This window comes from Linderina pennispora, assembly GCF_002104995.1.
Source record: "Linderina pennispora strain ATCC 12442 chromosome Unknown DL89scaffold_5, whole genome shotgun sequence".
Taxonomy (NCBI): domain Eukaryota; kingdom Fungi; phylum Kickxellomycota; class Kickxellomycetes; order Kickxellales; family Kickxellaceae; genus Linderina; species Linderina pennispora.
In genome coordinates, this window is record NW_024468253.1 from 285,852 (window position 1) to 306,169 (window position 20,318).

At 55.1% G+C, this 20,318-nt stretch overlaps 9 protein-coding genes across 9 annotated transcripts; 3 read left to right on the forward strand and 6 right to left on the reverse strand.

Annotated features, from left to right (window-relative positions):
• Positions 1–166: 166 nt before the first annotated feature.
• DL89DRAFT_266755 (P-loop containing nucleoside triphosphate hydrolase protein) lies at positions 167–3,742 on the forward strand. The gene is given in 13 exon segments (XM_040887210.1): positions 167–332; positions 361–373; positions 414–469; positions 500–534; positions 556–588; positions 616–736; positions 767–779; positions 804–949; positions 974–1,023; positions 1,057–1,185; positions 1,205–1,429; positions 1,515–3,581; positions 3,606–3,742. The coding sequence occupies 13 exon segments, from the start codon at positions 221–223 to the stop codon at positions 3,675–3,677; spliced, it is 3,072 nt and encodes a 1,023-aa protein (XP_040744128.1). The 5' UTR covers positions 167–220; the 3' UTR covers positions 3,678–3,742.
• A 141-nt stretch (positions 3,743–3,883) lies between these two features.
• On the reverse strand, positions 3,884–4,451 carry DL89DRAFT_292205 (uncharacterized protein; the record flags this gene model as incomplete). Its single annotated transcript, XM_040890272.1, has 3 exons — positions 3,884–3,934; positions 3,976–4,152; positions 4,206–4,451. The coding sequence occupies 3 exons, from the start codon at positions 4,449–4,451 to the stop codon at positions 3,884–3,886; spliced, it is 474 nt and encodes a 157-aa protein (XP_040744129.1).
• Positions 4,452–5,232: 781 nt separating this feature from the next.
• DL89DRAFT_222731 (ankyrin repeat family protein) lies at positions 5,233–6,398 on the reverse strand (the record flags this gene model as incomplete). The annotated part of the gene is made up of 2 exons (XM_040884599.1): positions 5,233–5,756; positions 5,861–6,398. 2 exons carry the CDS (start codon positions 6,396–6,398, stop codon positions 5,233–5,235), a joined length of 1,062 nt encoding a protein of 353 aa, XP_040744130.1.
• A 2,284-nt stretch (positions 6,399–8,682) lies between these two features.
• DL89DRAFT_266757 (uncharacterized protein) lies at positions 8,683–9,419 on the reverse strand. Its single transcript, XM_040887211.1, has one exon. The coding sequence runs from the start codon at positions 9,201–9,203 to the stop codon at positions 9,021–9,023; it is 183 nt and encodes a 60-aa protein (XP_040744131.1). The 5' UTR covers positions 9,204–9,419; the 3' UTR covers positions 8,683–9,020.
• An 864-nt stretch (positions 9,420–10,283) lies between these two features.
• DL89DRAFT_266758 (uncharacterized protein) lies at positions 10,284–12,607 on the reverse strand. The gene is given in 8 exon segments (XM_040887212.1): positions 10,284–10,537; positions 10,585–11,557; positions 11,656–11,716; positions 11,743–12,008; positions 12,034–12,177; positions 12,216–12,452; positions 12,472–12,548; positions 12,574–12,607. 8 exon segments carry the CDS (start codon positions 12,590–12,592, stop codon positions 10,314–10,316), a joined length of 2,001 nt encoding a protein of 666 aa, XP_040744132.1. The 5' UTR covers positions 12,593–12,607; the 3' UTR covers positions 10,284–10,313.
• Positions 12,608–12,965: 358 nt separating this feature from the next.
• DL89DRAFT_322016 (DUF254-domain-containing protein) lies at positions 12,966–14,349 on the forward strand (the record flags this gene model as incomplete). The annotated part of the gene is made up of 6 exons (XM_040891318.1): positions 12,966–13,135; positions 13,185–13,400; positions 13,441–13,574; positions 13,615–13,990; positions 14,034–14,139; positions 14,192–14,349. Exons 1-6 carry the CDS (start codon positions 13,040–13,042, stop codon positions 14,347–14,349), a joined length of 1,086 nt encoding a protein of 361 aa, XP_040744133.1. The 5' UTR covers positions 12,966–13,039.
• A 187-nt stretch (positions 14,350–14,536) lies between these two features.
• Positions 14,537–16,636, reverse strand: DL89DRAFT_266759 (MFS general substrate transporter). Its single transcript, XM_040887213.1, is given in 3 exon segments — positions 14,537–14,977; positions 14,997–15,837; positions 15,857–16,636. The coding sequence occupies 3 exon segments, from the start codon at positions 16,195–16,197 to the stop codon at positions 14,567–14,569; spliced, it is 1,593 nt and encodes a 530-aa protein (XP_040744134.1). The 5' UTR covers positions 16,198–16,636; the 3' UTR covers positions 14,537–14,566.
• A 133-nt stretch (positions 16,637–16,769) lies between these two features.
• DL89DRAFT_136060 (uncharacterized protein) lies at positions 16,770–17,999 on the reverse strand. The gene has a single exon (XM_040883373.1). The coding sequence runs from the start codon at positions 17,825–17,827 to the stop codon at positions 16,925–16,927; it is 903 nt and encodes a 300-aa protein (XP_040744135.1). The 5' UTR covers positions 17,828–17,999; the 3' UTR covers positions 16,770–16,924.
• On the forward strand, positions 18,000–18,813 carry DL89DRAFT_136059 (uncharacterized protein). The gene has a single exon (XM_040883372.1). The coding sequence runs from the start codon at positions 18,173–18,175 to the stop codon at positions 18,653–18,655; it is 483 nt and encodes a 160-aa protein (XP_040744136.1). The 5' UTR covers positions 18,000–18,172; the 3' UTR covers positions 18,656–18,813.
• Positions 18,814–20,318: the final 1,505 nt, after the last annotated feature.

The window sequence follows — 20,318 nt, forward strand, 5'->3', positions numbered from 1 at the left end:
GTGCACTGGAGCAAGGCTGCGTTGCGTGATACAGTCATTGCAGGCTTCGTCATGCTACTCGCCAACATTTGCATGCTGGCACAACCGCTTGGTCCTCAAGCAGGTTATCGGATTCATACAGACATACGGTGACGGCCGATGGACACCCGATCGGAGTATGGAATATCTCTGACTGTGCTTCTCGCTCTTCCGATCAGTGACCAGGGCCATTGCGTTCCCGATGTACTCATTCTGGCTTACTCCCCCATGGGTGCAGCTGAGTACGGCAATCATGGCCCTGATATACCGCAAGTCCCTGGCCCTCTCCAGCGAGTCCCGTGCTGCACACTTCCGTGGGCCAGATCATCAACTACCTGACAGTAGATGGCGAACAGTGTCGCACTGTTTGTCAACTACATCCACAATTTTTGGAGCTACCCACTGCAAATCGCTGCTATCATCTACATGCTCCACCATACAATAGGCTGGAGTTGCCTGGTTGGCGTGTTCCTGATACTAGCTAGCGTGTTTGTGAATCTGCGCTTCACAGGGGGTGTTGGCCATAGCACCCGACAGCTGCTGGCCGAGCGGGATCACCGAATGCATGCCGTCACTGAGACTTTTGGCAGCATGAAGGCGATCAAGCTGTACGGCTGGGAGCGTGCGTTCTTGGACAAAATCGAGACTATTCGCAACACCAAAGAACTGGCTGCACTTCGCCGCCTGGGTATATGGAAGACACTGACCATGCTTGTCAGTTCTCTGACGTCAGTTCTGATCTCACTAGCAACATTTGCTGTGTATGCTGCGTTTGGCGGCGAGAGTCACGGCCCATTGACATCGCAGTTGATGTTTGTTTCGATTGCTCTCTTTGATATGCTGCAGGTTCCTGTCTCGGAGGGTCCAAACACAGTTACCGTACTTATGATGGTACGCACCTGCTATCATCGCTTGACTGCTTTTATTATGAGTAGCGAGCATGATTCGTCAGCAGTTCAGAGGATCAGGTATGATCGGTATGCGGAAACCGCCTCGCCAGACGATGTTTTGGCGGATATTTCAAGCGGCTCATTCAAGTGGCGCTCTAGTGAATGCAACATCCTCGAGGATATCAGCATTCAGTGCCGTCGCGAAGAGCTTGTCGCTGTTATCGGCAAAGTTGGGTCGGGGAAATCGTCAGTCATTTCGGCATTGTTGGGCGATATGGTCAAGACTGCTGGCTCAGGTGACCGTACACGGATCGGTTGCTCTTGTACCTCAGCAACCGTGGATCCTCAATGCTACGCTCAGAGAAAACATCCTGTTTGGCCACAGGTTTGAGCAGGGGTTCTATGACAAGGTCATCGATGCATGCGCGCTTCGCGCTGACCTCGAGATGCTTGCTGGCGGAGATATGACCGAGATTGGCGAGAAGGGTATCAATCTGTCGGGCGGCCAGAAGGCCCGTGGTGTCTCTAGCCCGCGCTGTCTACGCCCGCACTGATGTGTATCTGCTGGACGATCCGCTATCTGCTGTCGATGCTCATGTCGGCAAGCACATCTTCAACCACGTTCTAGGCCCCAATGGTCTGCTGAAAACTCGCGCTCGCATCCTCGTCACCAACGCCCTTCAGTACTTGGGTGCTGCGAGCCAGATCACGATGTTGCACGATGGTAAAGTGGTCGAACAGGGGTCATTTGCCCAGCTTGTGGGATCGAAGGGCGAGGTGTTTGATTTCATTCATGTGTACATGCCAGACACCGGCATGGTACCCCCGCCTGAAGCGTCAGACACCGATGAGAGTAACACCACTACCCCAACTGCCTCGGAGATTTCACTAGTGTCTGCCAGACAAAAGCCTGTCTATCGAAGCAGCTTGGGTCGCGCCAGCATCGATAATATTCCGGTCGATGTGGCAACAGCACATACCATCATTCGAGACGAGCAAAAGCGGGTTGGATTAGTTGGGCTCGAGCCATACATGCACTACATCCGTGCTTGCGGTATCAGGAACATTTCCATGCTAGGCTGTGCATCTATTGCTGCCATGTGCCTCTCTGTCGGCAGCAGTATGTGGCTCGCGCACTGGGCTACTCTAAATGACGGTGATACAGATGACTCTACACGCCAGCCGCTCTATTACTTGTCTGTCTACAGTGCTCTGGGAGTGGTTCAGGTTCTGTCGATGATTGCAGTTTCAGCGGCGGTGTGGCTCCTATGTGCTGTCAACGGATCCAAAAATACGCATTCACAGCTGCTTCAATGCATGCTACGTGTACCGACATCGTTCTTTGACTCAACACCCCTTGGCCGAATCCTGGGTCTGTTCAGCAGTGACCAGGCACAGATCGACGAGAATCTCCCAATGTTCCTTGAGATGTGGGTGATGGCCATGCTCCGTATTGCGATTGCCATGGCTCTCATTGTTGTGGCCATGCCGCTTTCATTTGTATTCATAGCCCCCATCGCATACGTGTTCATTGGCGTCCAGCGGAGGTTTATGGCCACTAGCCGTGAAATTCGTCGGCTTGTCAACACAGGCAGGAATTCAGTGATAACCTGTACGGAGGAGGCTGTGCATGGTGCGATGTCTATCAGGGCATACGGGCGCAACGCAGAATTCGAGAAGGGATGTGCAGCGCGCAATGAGACACTTATGATGACCTGGTGGACACACCTGTGCACGACCCGCTGGCTGGCATGTCGCCTGGACCTGATTGCGGCCACAATTGTCCTACTTACCAACATGTCGCTCATTGCTGCTCTCTACTTTGTCGGATCGCTGACCAACGGATATGCGGGCCTGGCACTGACCAATGCAATTGCAATTCTGGGTGTCCTTAACACTAGCGTGCGGTCGTTCGGATTTGTGGAGCTTGCGATGATCTCTGTCGAGAGAGTCAAAGACTACTCGCGCTTGGAGAGCGAGGCACCAGAGGTCATTGAAGATTGCCGTCCGTCAGAGTCTTGGCCGGAGGCTGGTACCGTTGAATTCCGCAACTACTCGACGCGCTACCGTGAGGGTCTGGATCTGGTGCTCAAGGATCTGTCGTTCCGCGTCATGCCTAACCAGAAGGTCGGTATCGTTGGACGCACTGGCGCTGGCAAGTCGTCGCTGACGCTGGCGCTGTTCCGTATCATCGAAGCATCGTCTGGCCAGATTTTATTAGACGGCCATGACATCTCCAAGTACGGCCTCTTTGATGTTCGCAGTCGCCTCTCGATCATCCCCCAAGACCCGGTGCTGTTTGCTGGCACGATCCGTGAGAATCTGGATCCGTTCAGCAAATACTCGGACGAGGAGATCTGGTGTTCACTGGACAACGCGCATCTGGGTGACCTTATTCGCTCCAAGGACGAGCGTCTAGAGTTCATTGTGACGCAGAACGGCGAGAACTTCAGCGTTGGCCAGCGCCAGCTGATCTGCCTAGCCCGTGCCCTGCTCAAACGCGCCAAGATCCTTGTTCTCGATGAAGCGACCGCCGCTATCGACAATACCACTGATGCAGTTATACAGAAAACGATTCGCGAAGAATTCGCTAACTGCACGGTCTTGACCATTGCCCATCGCCTCAATACTGTTCTTGACAGCGACATGATCCTAGTCATCGACGGAGGAAGGGTAGCCGAGTTCGACAGCCCGCAGAACCTGCTCAGGAACGAGGACGGCTTGTTCGCCAAGCTCGCAGAAGAAGCAAATCTCGCTGAGGATGAATAGCAGCGTGCGATGAAATTTACTTGTATTTGAGATTTGGATATTAAAGAGGCACTATATGCTTTTACCTACTCAGGCTTTCCTTGGCCCCCAAGTGATCTTTGCCTGTGTAGTTGTCTTTCTGGCGGCATGCTGGCTGCGCGAACCGCCCATACCATCGGAAACAAACACCGTGTTTCGATCTCCTTGCGCTGCGGGTATCCGTCAATTTACGGCTTGCTGGTTGGTGGCCCGACTTGATGCTGGGAGTCCCAGGCATTCTCGAGGGAGCCTCTGGCAGATGTGCTCGGAAGCTGAAAACACCAGTAGGCATGATGGTACGCGGCGAGCTTGTACCAGCAACCGAGAACGGGTTCCTTGAAGGTGGTTGTGAAAGGGGCATGGTATGGCCGAGCTTAGTCTCGCTCGCTGACTCGCTGTCGCTGGACAGGCCGACATCGGCGAACTTTGACAGCGGCATATTATATGTCGGCTTGAGCTTTGTCCAACGGTTTGGCTGGCCTGGGATACAGCCCACCCATTGGGCACGACTGGGTCGAGCTCTGTTGACGAAACATCCAAGTCCTCGGCAAAAGTCCCTGTCTGTTGTGAGTTTTGTGGCAGGTGGCTCTCGTTACTAACCGCTGGCGACTCCTCGGTTCCTCCAACCGCCTCTTCTTCCATGAGGTGCATTTTTGAGACTAGCTTCTTGTTTACGTCACTCAGAGTGCTATTCCGAGCCCGCTCCTTCTTCAGCGCGCGCTGCAGCCGCTCGTTTGACACACGCATACTATCCATGCTGTCCTTCAACGATGCAAGCTCATGCTCCTTCTGCTTGAGCTCAGGTTCTTTCGGTTGTCAGCTGCTCAATCGTGCTGTCCCTGTTGGCCATATCGGCCATAAACTTCAGCTCCAGCTTCTTCCACTTCTCGGTGTGCTTCTTGGCCTCTATGACTTTATCTGCAAGCTTCTTAGTCCTTCCGCGTCTGCTCGCCGTACGCTGCCTCTCGCTCCTCCAGAGAATTTGCCAGCTTGTGGATCTGATCCTTCATCTGCTTAATTTCGTCCTGGGCTGCTTTGGCGTTTTTGCACAGCATCTGGATAATCTGGTTGCGGTGCGTGACCTGTGAACTACTGCCCCGGAGACGCGGCAGCCTCTGTCTCAGCTGCATTCGAGCTGGGTGTATCGACCTCAAAGTACAGGCCGATTGGGGGGCTGTTGTGGACTTTGCGGCAGGTCGGGCATGTTCCCCGGTTTGACTGTTCTAGCCACAAGCCGATACACCCGAGGTGGAAGACGTGGCCACACCCAAGCGCAGCCGGCTGCCTCTCCCAGTCGTCCGGGTCCTTGCTCGCATTCGGGCTGCCGAGAAAGTTGATATCGTTAAGCAGGGCGTCGCAGCAAATTACACACGACATTGCATTTGAAATTGTAGCGAATTGAGGAGAGCAGTGATACAACAAGGACTGGCACCGGCAAAAGACTGGTGGGGATGGCCATAGTTGTCCGTGCAGTATGAGGTTCGTGATTTTGGTCGCCAGTTCTTGTAACTCATCGGAAGAGTTGAGGGAAGAAGGTCTATTTTTGGGCCCATTTGCATGTGGGCAGGTTGTACTGCTTGAGCATCCAGTACGGCCGCTTGATGCCCTTCCAGGTCTCCTCGTCGATTTCGGCATCGCCCTTGACCGGCGTGTACTCGGTCTCAATGCCAAGGTTCAGCAGATCAGCGCGCACGATATGGCAGTACACATCATGGAACAGCTTGTGATCGCCGCCCAGGCCGTTGAAGAAGCTGTAGATGCCATCGGGCTTGCTCAGCATCGGCTTCACGTCGTCGCCTTCCTGGAAGACCACCTTGTGGAAATCATTCAGGTCTTCGTAAAACTCGCCAAACGTGTCAAAGAATATGCCATCGTATGGGCCCAGGCTACGGATCTCGTCCAGCTTGTCCTGCCACCGCCCGAACACGATGTGCACGTTGGGCTTGTCGCCCCAGCCCTCGCTGAGCATGTGCTTGTAGACATCGGGATGTGCCTCAACGATTACATGTTTCCCCGGGCCGAATTCTTCAAGAGAGGTGTCGACGATTCCCATGCCAAAGCCTACAAAGAATATTGCAAGGCGATCCACCGTCCGGCTCATTATTAATCATGCATAGCCATCCGTCACAAAGGCAAGCATCAGCGACACACGCACAAACACCTACCAACATTGAGCACGGTGCTATCCGGTTTGGTGCAGATGACTTGCGCATGCATGTCCATCAACGGAGCTTCCCAGCTCATCATCACGCCGTTGCGCTCAGCGTCCACCAGCCGATCCCCGCTGTATTCGACCGGCTGCGACAGATAATCCTCGTTGGCAGCACGCCCGTTGGCCTCGCCCTTGCTGAACAGGCGCAGGATCATCTCGGCCCTGATTCCAGCCTGCACCAGCTCCTCATACACCTCCTTGTGCTCGCCGCTCTCGGCGTAGTCGCCGGCTGTGTAGTCACCGCTGTCGAGCGTGTTCCAAGGGATTCCAGCCTTGAGCACCAGCTTTACCGTATCGACATCGCCGCTGGCAGCAGCAAAGTGCAGCGCCGTACGTCCGGTCTCATCTGTGACGAAGATCTCGGCGCCGCTGTCAACCAATTCCTGGACACGCTGGCTGTTTCCCTCGTAGCAAGCCGCCAAAAGCTGGGCTTCCTGCGATACGCCTTGATCGGCAGCGTCCTGGGCGACCTTTTGGGCAGAATCCGACATGCTTTTTTCTTTGGAGGATGGGGGTGGTTGCTTAGGAATGTGTGAGGGGAGAATGGCAGCGTAGAGATTCCACCGTGACTTCGAGGCTGCCATGTCTATAATCGCAGAAGACCACGGATCAAGGTCCAGAGCGGACCTATGGGAAGCCCCTCGCCTGTTCTCCAGTAATTTCACCCGCTCTCTTTTGGGGAGGAATGTCCGAACTCCTTTCCAGCACGTATCCTAGTTTTCCGCAAAGGCAAGGGTCCCGTACATGAACAATGTCAAGGGATTTCGTCGGCGGACGAGGGAAAGAGAGGGAAACCGACTGCCAATTCAATTTACAAACGGTCCCGCTCGCATCCGCTATCAGCCGCATCGCATCGGAGCTAGTTCCCGTGCCTGGACAGTCCAGCTCGCTCGATTGACACAACACCGGTAGGTATTGGAGAGCAGGCCGTTGCGGGTGAATGTACATACAGCTGTACTACGGGCATTTTCATTGTCGCAAACGGAATCCACTGACAAACGCATACAGATAACGGTAAGCAAGAGCCAAAAATACCAAAAGGATGAACATAAAAACGTGACCTCGCTTTGGGGCAAAAGCAATCTGTGAGTGCTTGAGGCAGGCTGAAGGGTGCATTTGGCGCAGCGTATGTAGGACTGCCACGCACAAACACCCATGCATACTCGTAAGCACAAGCACGGGATGAGCCGTGGATGCAGACCTGCAGACCACCACATCATGTAGCACCAATACCGCCTCTACGCAATGCGTTATTGAATCCGTAAAGCAACCCGCGCGAATCGCATGCTGGGGGCTTACTCGCCCGTCTTGCGTAATGCCCTTTGCCCTGATGTCCTTGCTCTTGGCAGCAAGTGACTGAGAACGTGCACCATGTATCCTGTGCCCAGCCAGATTTGGTTGCGGAGATCGTTCTTGGTTCCTGGCTTGATGCTCGATATGCGTAATCACATTTCACTGAGCTGCACTTTTACTTGCCTGTTCGCTGCAGAATCTTCTGGCTAAGGTCTGGGCGCCAATACTCAGCTGTGGCAGAATACGCAACGCAGGCCTACTGCCCGCCACAACCTGGCAGTAGGTTGCTCTTCCTAAGCAATGATGAACATAAGAACAAGCCTGACGTTCCTCCGGCACATGGTCTGCTGCATCACACCAATGGCTCGTGCAGGTAGAGCAGAAATCATTGAGCCGAGAAATTTGCAGCTTCACTGTTGAACTATCAGAAAGAGAAAAGGCCAGGCGGAATGCTGGCTCTTGGTCTCTTTTTCCAAGCTGGCTGCGGCAAGAGACCAAGTGTGTTGCTGTGAGGCGCGGCAGGGCGCGTGCCAGGCAGTTCAAAATACCACACTGAATCAGCTGGGTGCAGCTGGGTGACTGAATGGGGGAGGCGTACAGGTATAAAAGTCCGGCTACGCGATGGCCGGTTCTTTTTTGCCAAGACTTTCAGACCCCTTTCACTGCCAATTTCTTCCAGTTATAAGCACATCCAATTCGCCGCTAGCGCCGACGGTCCATTGCCTCACTTGCCCCCTATTCATTAGTTAACCATACCTCTCCCTATTTCTCACTTGGACCTTCGCTTATCAGATAACTCTGCCCCCTCACGCCTCTCTTTGCACCGCCATTCCCACGTTTTCTTTAACCTTGTCTAATAGTCACCACCCGCCTGTCTATATTTTTCTCTCTTCTCTTCCCTACACAGCCATCATTGTCATCTCTTTTGGATTGAACCTTGCACACGCCGCAGCTTAAATCTCGATACCGCAGCAGCCGTACCATCACAACCCAAATCTCTACACACCTCCACCCCCAACCAGCTCTTCTCTTCAATTCTGCCATAGATCCAGTCACTTATCAGCCATGCTTCTCCAGAACAACGACCAGCTCGATCTGTCTGCTACCTGCAACTACACCCGCCGTGGCGGAAACACTGCAAAGTCGGCAACCGTTGCGGCATCGCCGTTTGCATGCAGCCAGAGCTACTACCACATATGCCAGGACTGCGGATTCTATACGACGCAGGTGGCCGACAAGAATATACATATGGTGTACACCGGTCACAATAGCTGGGTTGAAGCTTGGGTCTAACACGCATCCCGCACTCATTCCTTGCTCTGGCTTCATCTATCCCGGCTCATACCCGATAGCAGCTCCCGTAGCACCTGGCCACAAACACCAGCTATACTTGCCCCGGGCCACTTTCCCTTTAGGCTTACCAGTTTTCCACTTGACAAATACCATTGCACCTATTAAATCCAAACCATTGGAAAGAGCGCATGCTGCGCTGCTGGCGCATTTATAATCATCGGCTAGGGTATAGATGATAAATGTCCGGTTGGCGGCTTACAAACGTCAGGGGAAGCAAAATATCGCCTGAAATTAGGGATTCTGCCAGGGCCAGCAATCACGCAGAATTTAATCAGCCGGCAGTTCACGCCTCCACAAGCCAGGCCATCAGCGCCCTGAGGGCCACTGAGCCAGCACTCTACGATCGGTGTTTTAAAACAGCGTTTCCATTCAACAGGCGCATATCTCGGGACACAAGGCAGCGTCCTGAGGAGATCCGCTTATTGTCAATATCGAAGAGAAATATGGTCTAGTATATCGAGGGCAGCTTACTTCTCCGAAGCACGGCCGTTCTTGGCGTAGTAGTTATCAACGCGCTGCAGGTGCTTGTCAAAGTAGTGCCAGTAGACAGTCGCGACAACGAGACCGCCGCCGAGGCCAATACCCAGATCGCGAGTGACACGGCGCTTGAACAGACCGACAATGGGCTTCAGGGGAGTAGCAGAGGGCATTTTGTACGTTTATCTACAAAGAGGGTGTTGAAATTCAAAAAGCGACTCAAATTAGTGCTTCTATCTCCAGCTCGTCTGAAATCTGCGGTGCTCGTCGCGACGTTGAATCTGTCCGGCAGGCTCGAATTTTGCGACTTACAAAATAGCGTGAATTCAACAGTGAGAGCAGAAATTCAAAAAAGAGGGAAAAGGCAAATTGGGCCGTTGCAATGCGACAGTCAGCGATATTCTCCTTGGTAGATTATCGGGCGCACTGGCCTGGACAGCGCACAAAACGGCCCCGATATCTTCCAATGATCATGATCACACAATCTGGCGATCATCTGGCTATGCATATGTCAGGTGAGTGGCATGGTATGGACAGCGGCCACATTGCTGCGACCTGCCTCTCCAATTCGGCGGGGTTTGCAGATGCGGACTTGGCTCCGCAGCAGCATGTATGATGAAGCATTCCATGGTTGACTGCGCTTACTATATAGCATTATCACTGACAAGTATTGGCGCATCCTGGGCAATTAGGTGCTCCCTCATTCTTGGCAAGTGATTTGCAGTGCCGGCTTTGAGACATGCTTGTAGTATCTCTTTTCTTAAAGCATACATGCTAAGCCGTGCTCTCTTGGTGTTGTCGGTTTATGACATGGAAGCCAATACTAGAGAATGCGCTGAGTATCACACCAACATGTCAAAGGTAGGGAATAGACGGAACTTGGATTGAGCCTATCTATTTTCTTGTCTAGCCAGCATCTGTTTGCTTCATACTCTTAGTATACGTACGGTCATTTGATAGTATGACTGCCAGCTATACTTACCGCTGTTGGTTGACTTGTCATTGTTGATGGCATATATATGCCGGCTGAATCTGTACTCAGCCCCCCCCACTGGTGTTTGGGCCAAGCCGAATTGTGTCCACTGCAATGTATGCAATGGCAGCGGTCAGCACTATGCAGCAGTGAAGAAGGACAAGCTTAGGAGGCAGCAGCTGCAAAGTTTTCAACAGCCAGCATCGAGGCACCTTCGAGCCTGGGAAATGCATGGAAATCGGATGTGCCTGAACAACAGGTCCAAGCGGATGTAGCAATGGCATTTCATTTGGGCAACTAGTAAATGCTGCTATTTTATTTCGCTCCATCCCTGAACCTCAGTCAGCAGGAACGCGCTCCGGAACGCATGCGCCTTGATGAAGCCATGGTCGGGGTCGTCGCTGTGTGAGTGGAAGTGCCCGAGATCCATGCGAGCATCGAGCATGAGCTTAGGCCACTGTGTTGTTCTGTGTGTCATGGGCGGCGGGGCTGTTGAATATCCACCAGTACTACGAAGCCGGGCAACCCATTTGGCTGGCTGCCACACAGGACACGCGCTGATCCTGCTGGCCAGCGGTGACCAGGATAGGACGGTGCTTGCTTTGTCTGCTCGCCAACCATGCGGCTGAGGTTATCATAGGGAGCGTATACACGAATACTAGCATATTCAGACTTGCTGGCAAGGGGGTCGCCCCATTCGGCTCTTTCGACTTCAGTTAAAGGCAGGTCTGGACTGAGCATCGCAGACAGCGGATCCACAAACGGGACATGCAGGGCAGCCGCACGGAAATACTCTGGATGGATGTTCAGCGCCGAGCCAACCACTAGCCCACCGGCCGATGTGCCAGTAATCGACAGGCGGTCGGCTGCGCTCCATCCCTTGTCAAGCAAATACCGAGCGCATCCGAGAAAATCAGTCACCGAATTGACCTTGCTGGAGCGCCGGCCACCGGCGTACCACGCGCGCCCAAGCTCACCACCGCCACGCACATGGGCCAGCGCAATAACCCAGCCACGGCGCAGGAGCGGGATGTCCTCCAGCCTGAACTCGGGCTCCAGCGACACCCCGTAAGCACCGTACACTCTTACCAGCGTAGGCGGCGACTGCGCGAGCGAGACTGATCTATGGAATACCAGTGTCATCGGGACATGGGTTCCATCCACCGGCACCTCGATCCTCTGCACTGTAAACTCTCGGGGATTTAGATGCAGGGGCGTCGAAAGCCACGACTGGAATGGCCGCAGTGTGCTCATGTCATACTCGACAACTGAATCCAAGTGCACAGGGGAGCTGAGGCTGAGCCGTACAAACGACGTATCGAGCTGGGGGTTGGCGTCTGGCCGGATAGTACAGTTGCCGTTGTAAGGCAGCTTCAACTCGGACCGCTTGCCCATTTTGCGATCGAATATCAGGACAGCGGGGAGTCCGCGCCTCTTGATGTTAACCATGAAGTAGTCCTGGAATACCTCGAGATCCTCAATACGCTCGTTGTCTTGAACGGTCAGCACTTCCTCCCAGTTGTCTGAGGACGGGGTCTGTGTTGGTGCCCGCACCTAGCCTAAACGGCAGTGGGATCGGCAATATCGGATCGCTGGCTGTCATCGGCAGGAGAGTTGGTCAGAATCAAAAAGTCGCTGCCTTGATGGTCAACAAAATACTCCACGCCTTTCTGCCGTGGCCGAACCAGCTGCAGAGCATTCTTGCGAATCTGCCTCACTGGCAGTCCCAGAAGTCAAACCCTGATGAAAACACATGCAGCTCAGACGAGTCCAGCGTGCTGCTGTTGACGATGAAAAATTGCTTGTCCTTGGTACAAGTGATGTCCAAAAAGCACTCCGTGTCGCCTTCGCTGTACACAACTATATCAGTGCTCTGCCTGCCACCAATAGAGTGGCCCATGACTTTATGTGCGCGCAGCTTGTTGTTGAGGACCGTGTAGAAAACCGATCCACTGGTGCCAAAGACAAAGTTGTAGACATTGCTGATCTGATCGCACTTTTCAGCCTGTCCTCCTGCGGCGAGCCGATACAGCAGCAAAGGTGCCGGTTTCCTTGCCAGAGTCGTCATTGGCATCTGATACCAGGCATCCCATCCACGAGTTGTCGTTGGAGACATGCAGTAGACGAATCACGAGCCCGTGTCTTTTGAGAAGCCTTGCCGAATCCATGAGCACCTGCCTTTCGATCTGAAACCACGCTCCGGCGACAATACCTTAAGGGATCCGTCGCCATTGCCTTCGACAAAGTAGATGAACTCGCCATTGCGGTTCTCGACGGGCGGCGGCATCGACTCGACTTCGGTTGCCGCGGACATCTCTTGAGCCAGCTTTGACTGAAGCCTCTCTGTCCCGGCCATGACTTGGTCTGCATATTGTTTCTCTGCGCGCAAGTATTCGCTGACCTTTTCAGAGTGCTCAGGCTGCTGCATCCACGAGTACTCATCGGAACGCTTGAATTCCCCATGCCACGATGCTGCTTGCAGGCCGATTGGGTGCTACAGGCGGCTGTGGAATTTTCGGCCGCAGAATGCCTGCAAGAAAGCGAGCTGAAGCCAGCTGTATGAAGCCCACGCCGCCCAAGAGAATTCATAGTGGAAGAGAAGGGTATAGCTAGTTGCGCAAATCGACCATCCCCCCAATCACTGCAATCTAGAGACAACCCAAGACCATACTCACAATGATGTGCCGTTATGGCCAACGCAAGGACACCAGAAAGAAAAGCGTATATGGCAGCCACCTGCACCAGCTCATAGGTGCTCCATGGCACACACCCTGGTCTTTAAGTAGAGAGTAGCTTCGCGCTCCCTGCCTTGTTCGATATGCCGGGTTCGGCTTGTCATAATGCATGGCTGGCAACAATATATCGCGCAATGTCCCTTAATCGGGGTCCAAGACAAAACAATCTGCACGAGGTCAGCGGTCAATGGCGGCGCCAGCAGCTATCGATTATCTCAGTCGCACGCTTTTGTTTGTATTTCATTCTTTGTATCCTCGTAGAAGCGAATGCCGCCAATGGCCAATGACCTGACTGACACAAATGCGGACCGCTGCAGTGAAAAATGAGGAGGACGACGAGCAGCTCGAACTGGCAGCAATCGATGCAGACAAGCTAGAAGGACTTTGCATCGGCACAGTGGCGGGCACACAGCAAGCACTACTTTGTGCTGAGCACTGCCGGCAAGCCGATTTACACACGATACGGAGACGAGGCGCAGCTGGCCCCCCTGATGAGCACGATCCAGGCAGTGATAGCGTCGTTTGCAGACATGAGCGACCCGATCCGCTCGATGACAATGGGCGGGCACACGATCGTGTTCTACACCAGCGGGCCCCTGTACTTGATGGCTGTGGCTAGTGTTGATGAGCCAGCACAGCAGCTGCGCAGCGAACTTGCAGCTGTTGCACAGCCAGATTGTCAGCATACTGACCATGGCACAGCTGACAAAAATCTTTGAGCAGCGCAGCAACTTTGACCTACGCCAGCTGCTTGGCGGCACAGAGCCCGTGATCGACCAGCTTGTCGACCGCATGGCGACCAGCTTTGCGTTTTCGCTGGGCTCGCTTGATACCTTGTGGATGCGGATTCAAGCTGCGTGACCGGATTGGCAAGAGCCTGCTGGCAGCTCGACCTAAAGGGCTTCTGTATGCAATGCTGGTGGCCGATCTGAAGCTGGTAACACTGATGCGGCCGCGCAAGCATAGCTTGCATCCATCTGACCTGATGCTTCTCTTCAATATGGCTGCTAACCGGGCATTCCTGACAGGTGAGCATTGGACGCCCGTCTGCTTGCCACGGTTCAATGACCAGGGGTTTCTTCACGTCTACGTGAACTATGTCACGCCGAATGCTGCATTGCTGCTGGTATCTGCTGACCGCGACAGCTTCCCAGCGATGTCAGGGTGCTGCGAGGCCATTGTCGCGGATCTGTCTTCCGACGGCTCACTGCAGCGGCTTGAGGATGCGGCTGTCACAGCGTGCATTGCATCCGTCGGAGCTTGGGGTTCGCGGACTGCTGCATATGCACTACAAGCACAAGGCTCTGGTCCAGAATTTTGGCTCGTGCTTTGATGACTCTGTGCCAGAACGTGACCAGATGCGTATCATGAGCACATACAAGCGGACTGAGGCTGCATATGGTCGGCAACATGGCACAGCCGCTGCGTATCATCTACCGACGAAGCGCGACAGACGCGGTTCTGGCCTGGCAGTCGAGCAAGTTTGAGCTGTATGCGACAGTGTCGCCCACAATGGATGTGCGCATGATGATCAGGATGGTCAACAACGTACTGGAGTGGATTAGAAACGAGGAGGACCATTTGTTCATAGTAAACCCGCCCAGCTACTGACTGTTGGCGTTGCTGCAGCAACATCATAAATATATTGCCATCTTCATCTACACTTCCCTTACAAAATAAGCATTGTAGCAACACCAGATGGCTGTAGCACAGCGCCCAACTGCGAATGAGCAGAATGCCAAGTGTAAGGCTATGAACAATGTAGCATCGAGGGCAAATAGGCAAATCGCACTGGCCGTTGTTTAGAAATCGGTTTATTTATAGATAGCTACTTTTGAGCATCCTTTGATACCCGCCACACATGCGCTGGCAAGCGCTCTAGGTGCAGCACGGTTGGGCGGACGAATCCGTAGTACAGCATGAGCGCAAGCACGATGCAGGTCGAGGACACTACAAAGTATCCGTCCAAATGCACATCGCATGTTCCGCCGTCCTTGGTGCACAGGTCGCGGTCGTGCTGCGCTACGCAGGTGTACGAACTACCGTTGGGCAAGGTGCAGGTTGCGCGCGAGAATATGTCCACCGAGCGCATGATAAAGTATACGGGCCAGGTGCCGCCAAAGTTGCTCAGCGTGTTGAGCAGAGTCATGTACGTGCCGCCAATGACAGGGTCAGCGATCTGCGTGATAAATGCCGACATGCCGACAAACTGCACCGTACTGGCCATTGACGCCGACACCTTGTTCACCGAGCACAACGTAGAAGTAGCCTGAAGTGAGGCCGCCAGTAGGGAAGAAGTGGACAGTCAGCATCCCAAACACGCAGCAGACGAGGCGCAGCACAAAGGCCACTCGCCAAGGCTTCAGTTTGCTGTCGCCACGACTCCACCGCGCGGCATAGTAGCCAAAGAATATCTGGATGGGGAAGTCGATCAGAACCGCCAGCGCCATGTCCTCTTTGTGCAGCCCACGCTCAATAAGCTTAAGCTGTGTTACCGAGTCGTTCGGGATGAAGCCGATCTTGGCAAAGAACAGCACAGCAATGAGCAGCTTCATGTGCGGCAGTTTGCATATGCGCCAGATGGTCTTGTATGTCTCCACGATTCCGTAGTCGTCGTTCGAGTCGGTGTGCTCCGTCTTGAATATGATCAAGTACAGCGTCACCAGCAGGTATACTGCAGCCCAGAATGCCATGTACGGGCCGAGCTGAAGGAACCCGTCCTCACGTGGTGTGGAGTATATGTACTTGTTGCTGAACTCTGTCGAGTTGAGGGCCAGGAACACGGTGAACGACATGAAGAATCCGCAGTTGATGCCTACGGTCTGGCAGGTGGACGCATACGACAAGTTCTCCTCCGACAGCAGCGTCAGGGCCCATCCATCAACAGCAATGTCCTGCGTGGCACTCATGAACACAACAGCGAGGAACAGATACATGATCTCGCCAATGTTCGTCTCCGGGTCGCGCATCAGCCCGTCAATATGCGAGCCCATCCACCAGAACATGACAGCCACAATCAGCTGGATCGGCACAATCCACGACTTGCGCCTGCCAAACTTGCGGTCGTAGATCGAGTCCACGAATGGCGACCAGAAACAGCTTCAGCGAGTACGGGTACCCGGCCAGCGAAAATAGACCGACCTGCGCGTAGCTCAGCTTTTCCTTGAGCAGAAACGGGATGCTTCCGTGAGCCAGTCCAAGCGGGATCCCCTGAAGCCAGTACAGTGCAATGAGCAGCAGGATATTGCCAAAGTCCTTGTTGGCATAAAACTCATTCCACTTGCCGGTGATGCCAGACAGCAATCCTTTGCTCTCGTATGTCGCTGGGTCCTCGATCTCAAACGTGTGCTTGCGCTGCGGCGACCGGTTGCGCGGCGTGCCGATCTGGATGCCCACGTCATCGTCAGTGTCAACAGTTGCTTCGCGGCTGCGCTGCCGCGTGTTCACTTTGTCCGCCATGCTGCGCTTCTTTTTCAGCTTCTTCTGGGCCTTTTTATTGCGCGGGCGTAGTTGTGTTTGTTTGGCCGCAGCGGTGGAGGGCGACTACAAGTGAGCGTACACGTGGGTGAAAGTGGGTTGTCAGAATGAGAATCGGGTAAATAGAAGGGAAATGCGGGAGACGGAGCAGAAGGAGGAAAAGGATGCAGAAGGCTCAGAAAGAGGGGGGAGGAAGAAAGAGGCACTGCCGGTTGTTTGCACAGGTGGCTCAAATTGGATGGGACTGCTCGGCCCACTGGATGCTGGCTTTGTCCCTGCCTATTTTCGATCGCCAGTCGGGCTGACAAATGCCAGCGACTTACCATTGCCGGGAGAGGGTAGGCGGTCACTTGTGATGCCAGCTTCTGGGAAGGCGGGTTGCGAGGAAAGGGTTGCGTAGTCAGCGAGAGAGGAAAGGGGTCGTAAAAAACAGGAGAAAGAGTCAAGGTGGGAGCAAAAGGTGTGACGAGTGGCAGAGACGCTTCTTTAAGCGCCTCCCTCCCCTTTATTCCGGCGCCCCCTGAAAATAAATGTGTGGTCAAGCCGGCTTCCGCCTAATCTCTTGCTCGCCACGCTCTCATCGCTGGTTGGCCCGGCTGCGCAGGAAACTTTTTTAAAAGACCTGTTATTTTGAAAGCATGCTTGGACCCGAGTGCTGTTCGGGCAAACATGTTGAAGTATAGAGATGGAAAAAGAAACAAACTGATGCCTAGGCACTCTCCTCATCTTCCTCGTCCGAAGCTTGCTCGGGCTCAACAGCCATGCGCGTGTCATAGGCACCGCCAGAGCTTGAGCTGGCATACTCCTGGCTAGGTGACGACTCATATGCCGCAGAGGACGACGAGTAGGCGTTGTTTGAGTCGTTGTTGGACGAGTACCCAGCCGCGCTGTACGACGGGCTGCTCTGCTCCGACGAGCACTCGACGGACTCAATCACCGTGTGGGGGCTGGGCTCATCGACGTGTCCGCACGAGCATGTGCTGGCGCCCCCGCTCGCGGTCTCGATGGACTGGTAGATATAGTGCGCCGGACCGGTGTGCGGCGGGGCAACGCTGGAGTCAACCGACTCGAAGACCACGTGGCTAGCGTGGTGGTGACCGCTGCTACCGCACTTCTCAATTGAGACGACCACCGTGTGGGTGTTGGCAGGAGCATGCGAGGGACCAGGGACCACGGTGGAGGCCACAGACTCGATGACGACTTGGGTCGGCTTGGCATGCGGGTCTGGGCTGCCGGTGCACACCTCAACCGACTCGTAGATGTAGTGCGCCGGGCCCGTGTAGGCGGACACAACAGTAGAGTCGACCGACTGGACCACGACGTGGCTGTGGTGGTGATGCCCGCCGCAGGGCTCCAGCGAGACGATGACAGTGTGCGTGTTGGCCGGCTTGTGCGGAGGAGCATGCACAACGTTGGACTCAACCGACTCGACGACGACATGCGAGGGGCTTTCGCAGCCAGCGCTACCGTTGTCGGATTCGATTGACTGGTAGACGGTGTGGGTGGGCTTGCCGCACGAGTCGCCCGATGTCTTGGAGTGGTGGCCCATTGGCTTCTTGGACCTCTTGGTCTTGGACTTCTTGGACTCTTGGACTTTGAAGAATTGCCGCATGTGCAATGGTCCGCCGCAAGTGCAGTGGCCACCGCAAGTGCACCCGTCATTGCTGCTGGATGCGTAGGCGGGTGACGATGATTCGTAGCCAGATGCAGATGACACGTAATCCAGAGGGCGTTGACATATAGGCAGTGGAGGCCTCAGAAGTTGCCGGACTCGGATGATCCGTAGGCGGTCGAAGGAGCAGCATCGGCATGTGCCGAGCTCTCACCTTCGTCCTCGGACTCGGACTCGCTCTCGTACCGCTCCTTGTTCTCCAGCTCGAACATCTCCTTGGCATTCTCACCGTCATCCCCGTCAATCGTCTGAACGTAGTCGTCGTCGTCGCTGGCAATCGACACGATGGCAGGGCCGACGCAGCCGCGCTCACACGCCGACGATGAAGAGGGCTCGTGGTGCTTGCTCTTGCTCTTGCCTTGCTCTTGGAGTGCTTGTGCTTGTGCTTTCCGGATGACGATGAAGCCGGGCAATCAGGCGTGGTCGGGCAGGCGGGGGTTGGCGTGTTGCAATCAGACGTGGGTGATGCAGGAGTTCGAGCTGTTGGACTTGTGGTGCTTGTGCGACTTCTTGGAACTTGCGACTTCTTGGACTTGGACTTCTTGGACTTCTTGGACTTGTGGTGCTTTTTGGGAGGCTCGTCATCAGAGTCGCTCCCGCTTCCGCATCCGCATCCGCCTCCGCCTCCGCCTCCACATCCACAAACGTGCGGCGGCGGCGGCGGAGGGGTTACAACATGGCTCTCAACGGAGACCATCACATGGTGGTCCTTTTGAGTGTTGGACGGTGACGAGCCGGAGTAAGCTGGTGGAGGGACTAGCTGAGTAGCCAGGGGCAGGGGCCAGCAGAGTAGCTGGGAGCAGGGCTAGCCGAGTAGCCATCACCGTTGCCACATGCATGTGAAGGGGCATATCCTTGGCTGGCAGGGTAGGCTGGAGGAGGAGCAGGATATGCAGGATATGCAGGAGGAGGAGGAGGAGGTGGTGGTGGAGGAGGAGGAGGAGGAGGAGGAGGTGGTGGTGGTGGTGGTGGTGGAGGTGGAGGTGGAGGTGGAGGAGGAGGTGGTGGAGGGGCACTACCATAGCCGCCCTGAGACGCAGAGCACCCGCCTTGAGAACCCGAATATCCGGCTTGAGAGCCTGGGTAACCATCCTGCGAAGCCGAATAGCCACCCTGAGAAGCCTGAGTAACCACCATGAGAAGCTGAGTATGGTGGTGGTGGTGGGCGGTGGTGGTGGTGGTGCCTGCGAGCATCCTTGCTGCTGCGAAGAGTATCCCTGAGAAGGCGCCGGTGTCACCGTGGTGTAGATAGGAACCTCGATAGTCTGCGGAGCAAGCAAGTTGTAGGCCGGCGAAGCAGCAAACATGTTGGCGCCAGCCATGTCGTGGCTGAACGCATCAGGATGGGCAAAATCCTCGGCACCAGCAGACAGCGTCACCACCTGGCTGACCAGCTGGGGGATCGTCTGTACAAAGTCGGTGTTGCCGCCCAGTGGCGGGTAGCCGTTGGCTGCAAACACATCCTCCTCGGTCTCCTTTTCCTTCTCCTTCTCCATCAGGTTGAGGCCGCGCGGGCGGTTTCCAGCCTTGGGGCGGAGTGATGTCGGCCCGTTCGGGTTGCGTTCGCTGGTCGCGCTCGCTGCAGGGATGCGGTCGTGCAGCTGGACGTTGGTGGTGGGATCAATGGCACGGGTAGCCTGGACATTCGGCTGCATGTCCTCCTGCTCGGCCTCGTTCCAGCCCTTGCGAGCTACCTTTGTATGTGCTTCAAGGGCACGTACCTCAGTTGCCTCAGGCTGTCCGCTGGCCGGGCGCATATGGCTGCTGCCTTTGGGTTGCGCTGAGCCGACATCAGGCCTCTGGTTGTCCTTGGACTTTTCGGCACGCGGCTGTCCGGGTAGAGACTGCTGCTGGTGCTGCTGAGGCTGGTGTTGAGGAGATTCCTGCTGAGGAGGCTGCTGCTGAGGAGGCTTGAAGGGGTTCTGGAGCTGGGCTGGTGCCTGCGGCTTGGGAGTGGCCTGGAGGACTGAGGCAGTACCTGGGGCTGAGCAGATACCTGGGGCTGGGTACTGGATGGCGGATATCTGGGCTGGCGGTCTCCTGCGGTCTGTTAGGCGCTTGGGGCTGTGCGGTCTCCGGCTGTTTCTCAGATTTCGGGGCCTTGTCAGATGGCTGGCTTGCTTCAGCCTGCTCAGGCTGGCCTGTCTCTTTGGCCTGCCCAGGCTGCTCGCTCTGCTCAGGCTTGGCTGACTGCTGAGCCTTCTCAGATTGCTCCGGCTTTGCTGTCTGCTGAGCCTTCTCAGACTGCTCGGGCTGCTCGGGCTTGGCCGCCTGTGGAGCCCTGCTATCGGTTTGTGGAGCCTTGCTATCGGTCTGTGGGCCCTTATTGTCAGATTGAGAGGCCTTGATATCGGGCTGCAGGGCCCTGTTACCAGGCTGCAGGGCCCTGTCGGGATGCTGGGTATCCACCGTTGCCTGAGCCCTGCTAGTC

Excerpts from the sequence above, each read along its gene's own strand:
- DL89DRAFT_266755 (XM_040887210.1), top strand. The coding sequence starts at position 221 with ATGTACTCATTCTGGCTTACTCCCCCATGGGTGCAGCTGAGTACGGCA. Across the intron at positions 589-615 it reads GGGATCACCGAATGCATGCC|GCGATCAAGCTGTACGGCTG; the intron begins GTCACTGAGACT and ends GGCAGCATGAAG. Across the intron at positions 3,582-3,605 it reads TAGTCATCGACGGAGGAAGG|AACCTGCTCAGGAACGAGGA; the intron begins GTAGCCGAGTTC and ends GACAGCCCGCAG.
- DL89DRAFT_266757 (XM_040887211.1), bottom strand. The coding sequence starts at position 9,203 with ATGCCCTCTGCTACTCCCCTGAAGCCCATTGTCGGTCTGTTCAAGCGC.
- DL89DRAFT_266758 (XM_040887212.1), bottom strand. Across the intron at positions 11,717-11,742 it reads CTGCATGTGTTTTCATCAGG|GCAGATTCGCAAGAATGCTC; the intron begins GTTTGACTTCTG and ends ACTGCCAGTGAG. Across the intron at positions 11,558-11,655 it reads AGAAAGGCGTGGAGTATTTT|GTGCGGGCACCAACACAGAC; the intron begins GTTGACCATCAA and ends CGTTTAGGCTAG.
- DL89DRAFT_266759 (XM_040887213.1), bottom strand. The coding sequence starts at position 16,197 with ATGGCGGACAAAGTGAACACGCGGCAGCGCAGCCGCGAAGCAACTGTT.
- DL89DRAFT_136060 (XM_040883373.1), bottom strand. The coding sequence starts at position 17,827 with ATGCGGCAATTCTTCAAAGTCCAAGAGTCCAAGAAGTCCAAGACCAAG.
- DL89DRAFT_136059 (XM_040883372.1), top strand. The coding sequence starts at position 18,173 with ATGGCAGGGCCGACGCAGCCGCGCTCACACGCCGACGATGAAGAGGGC.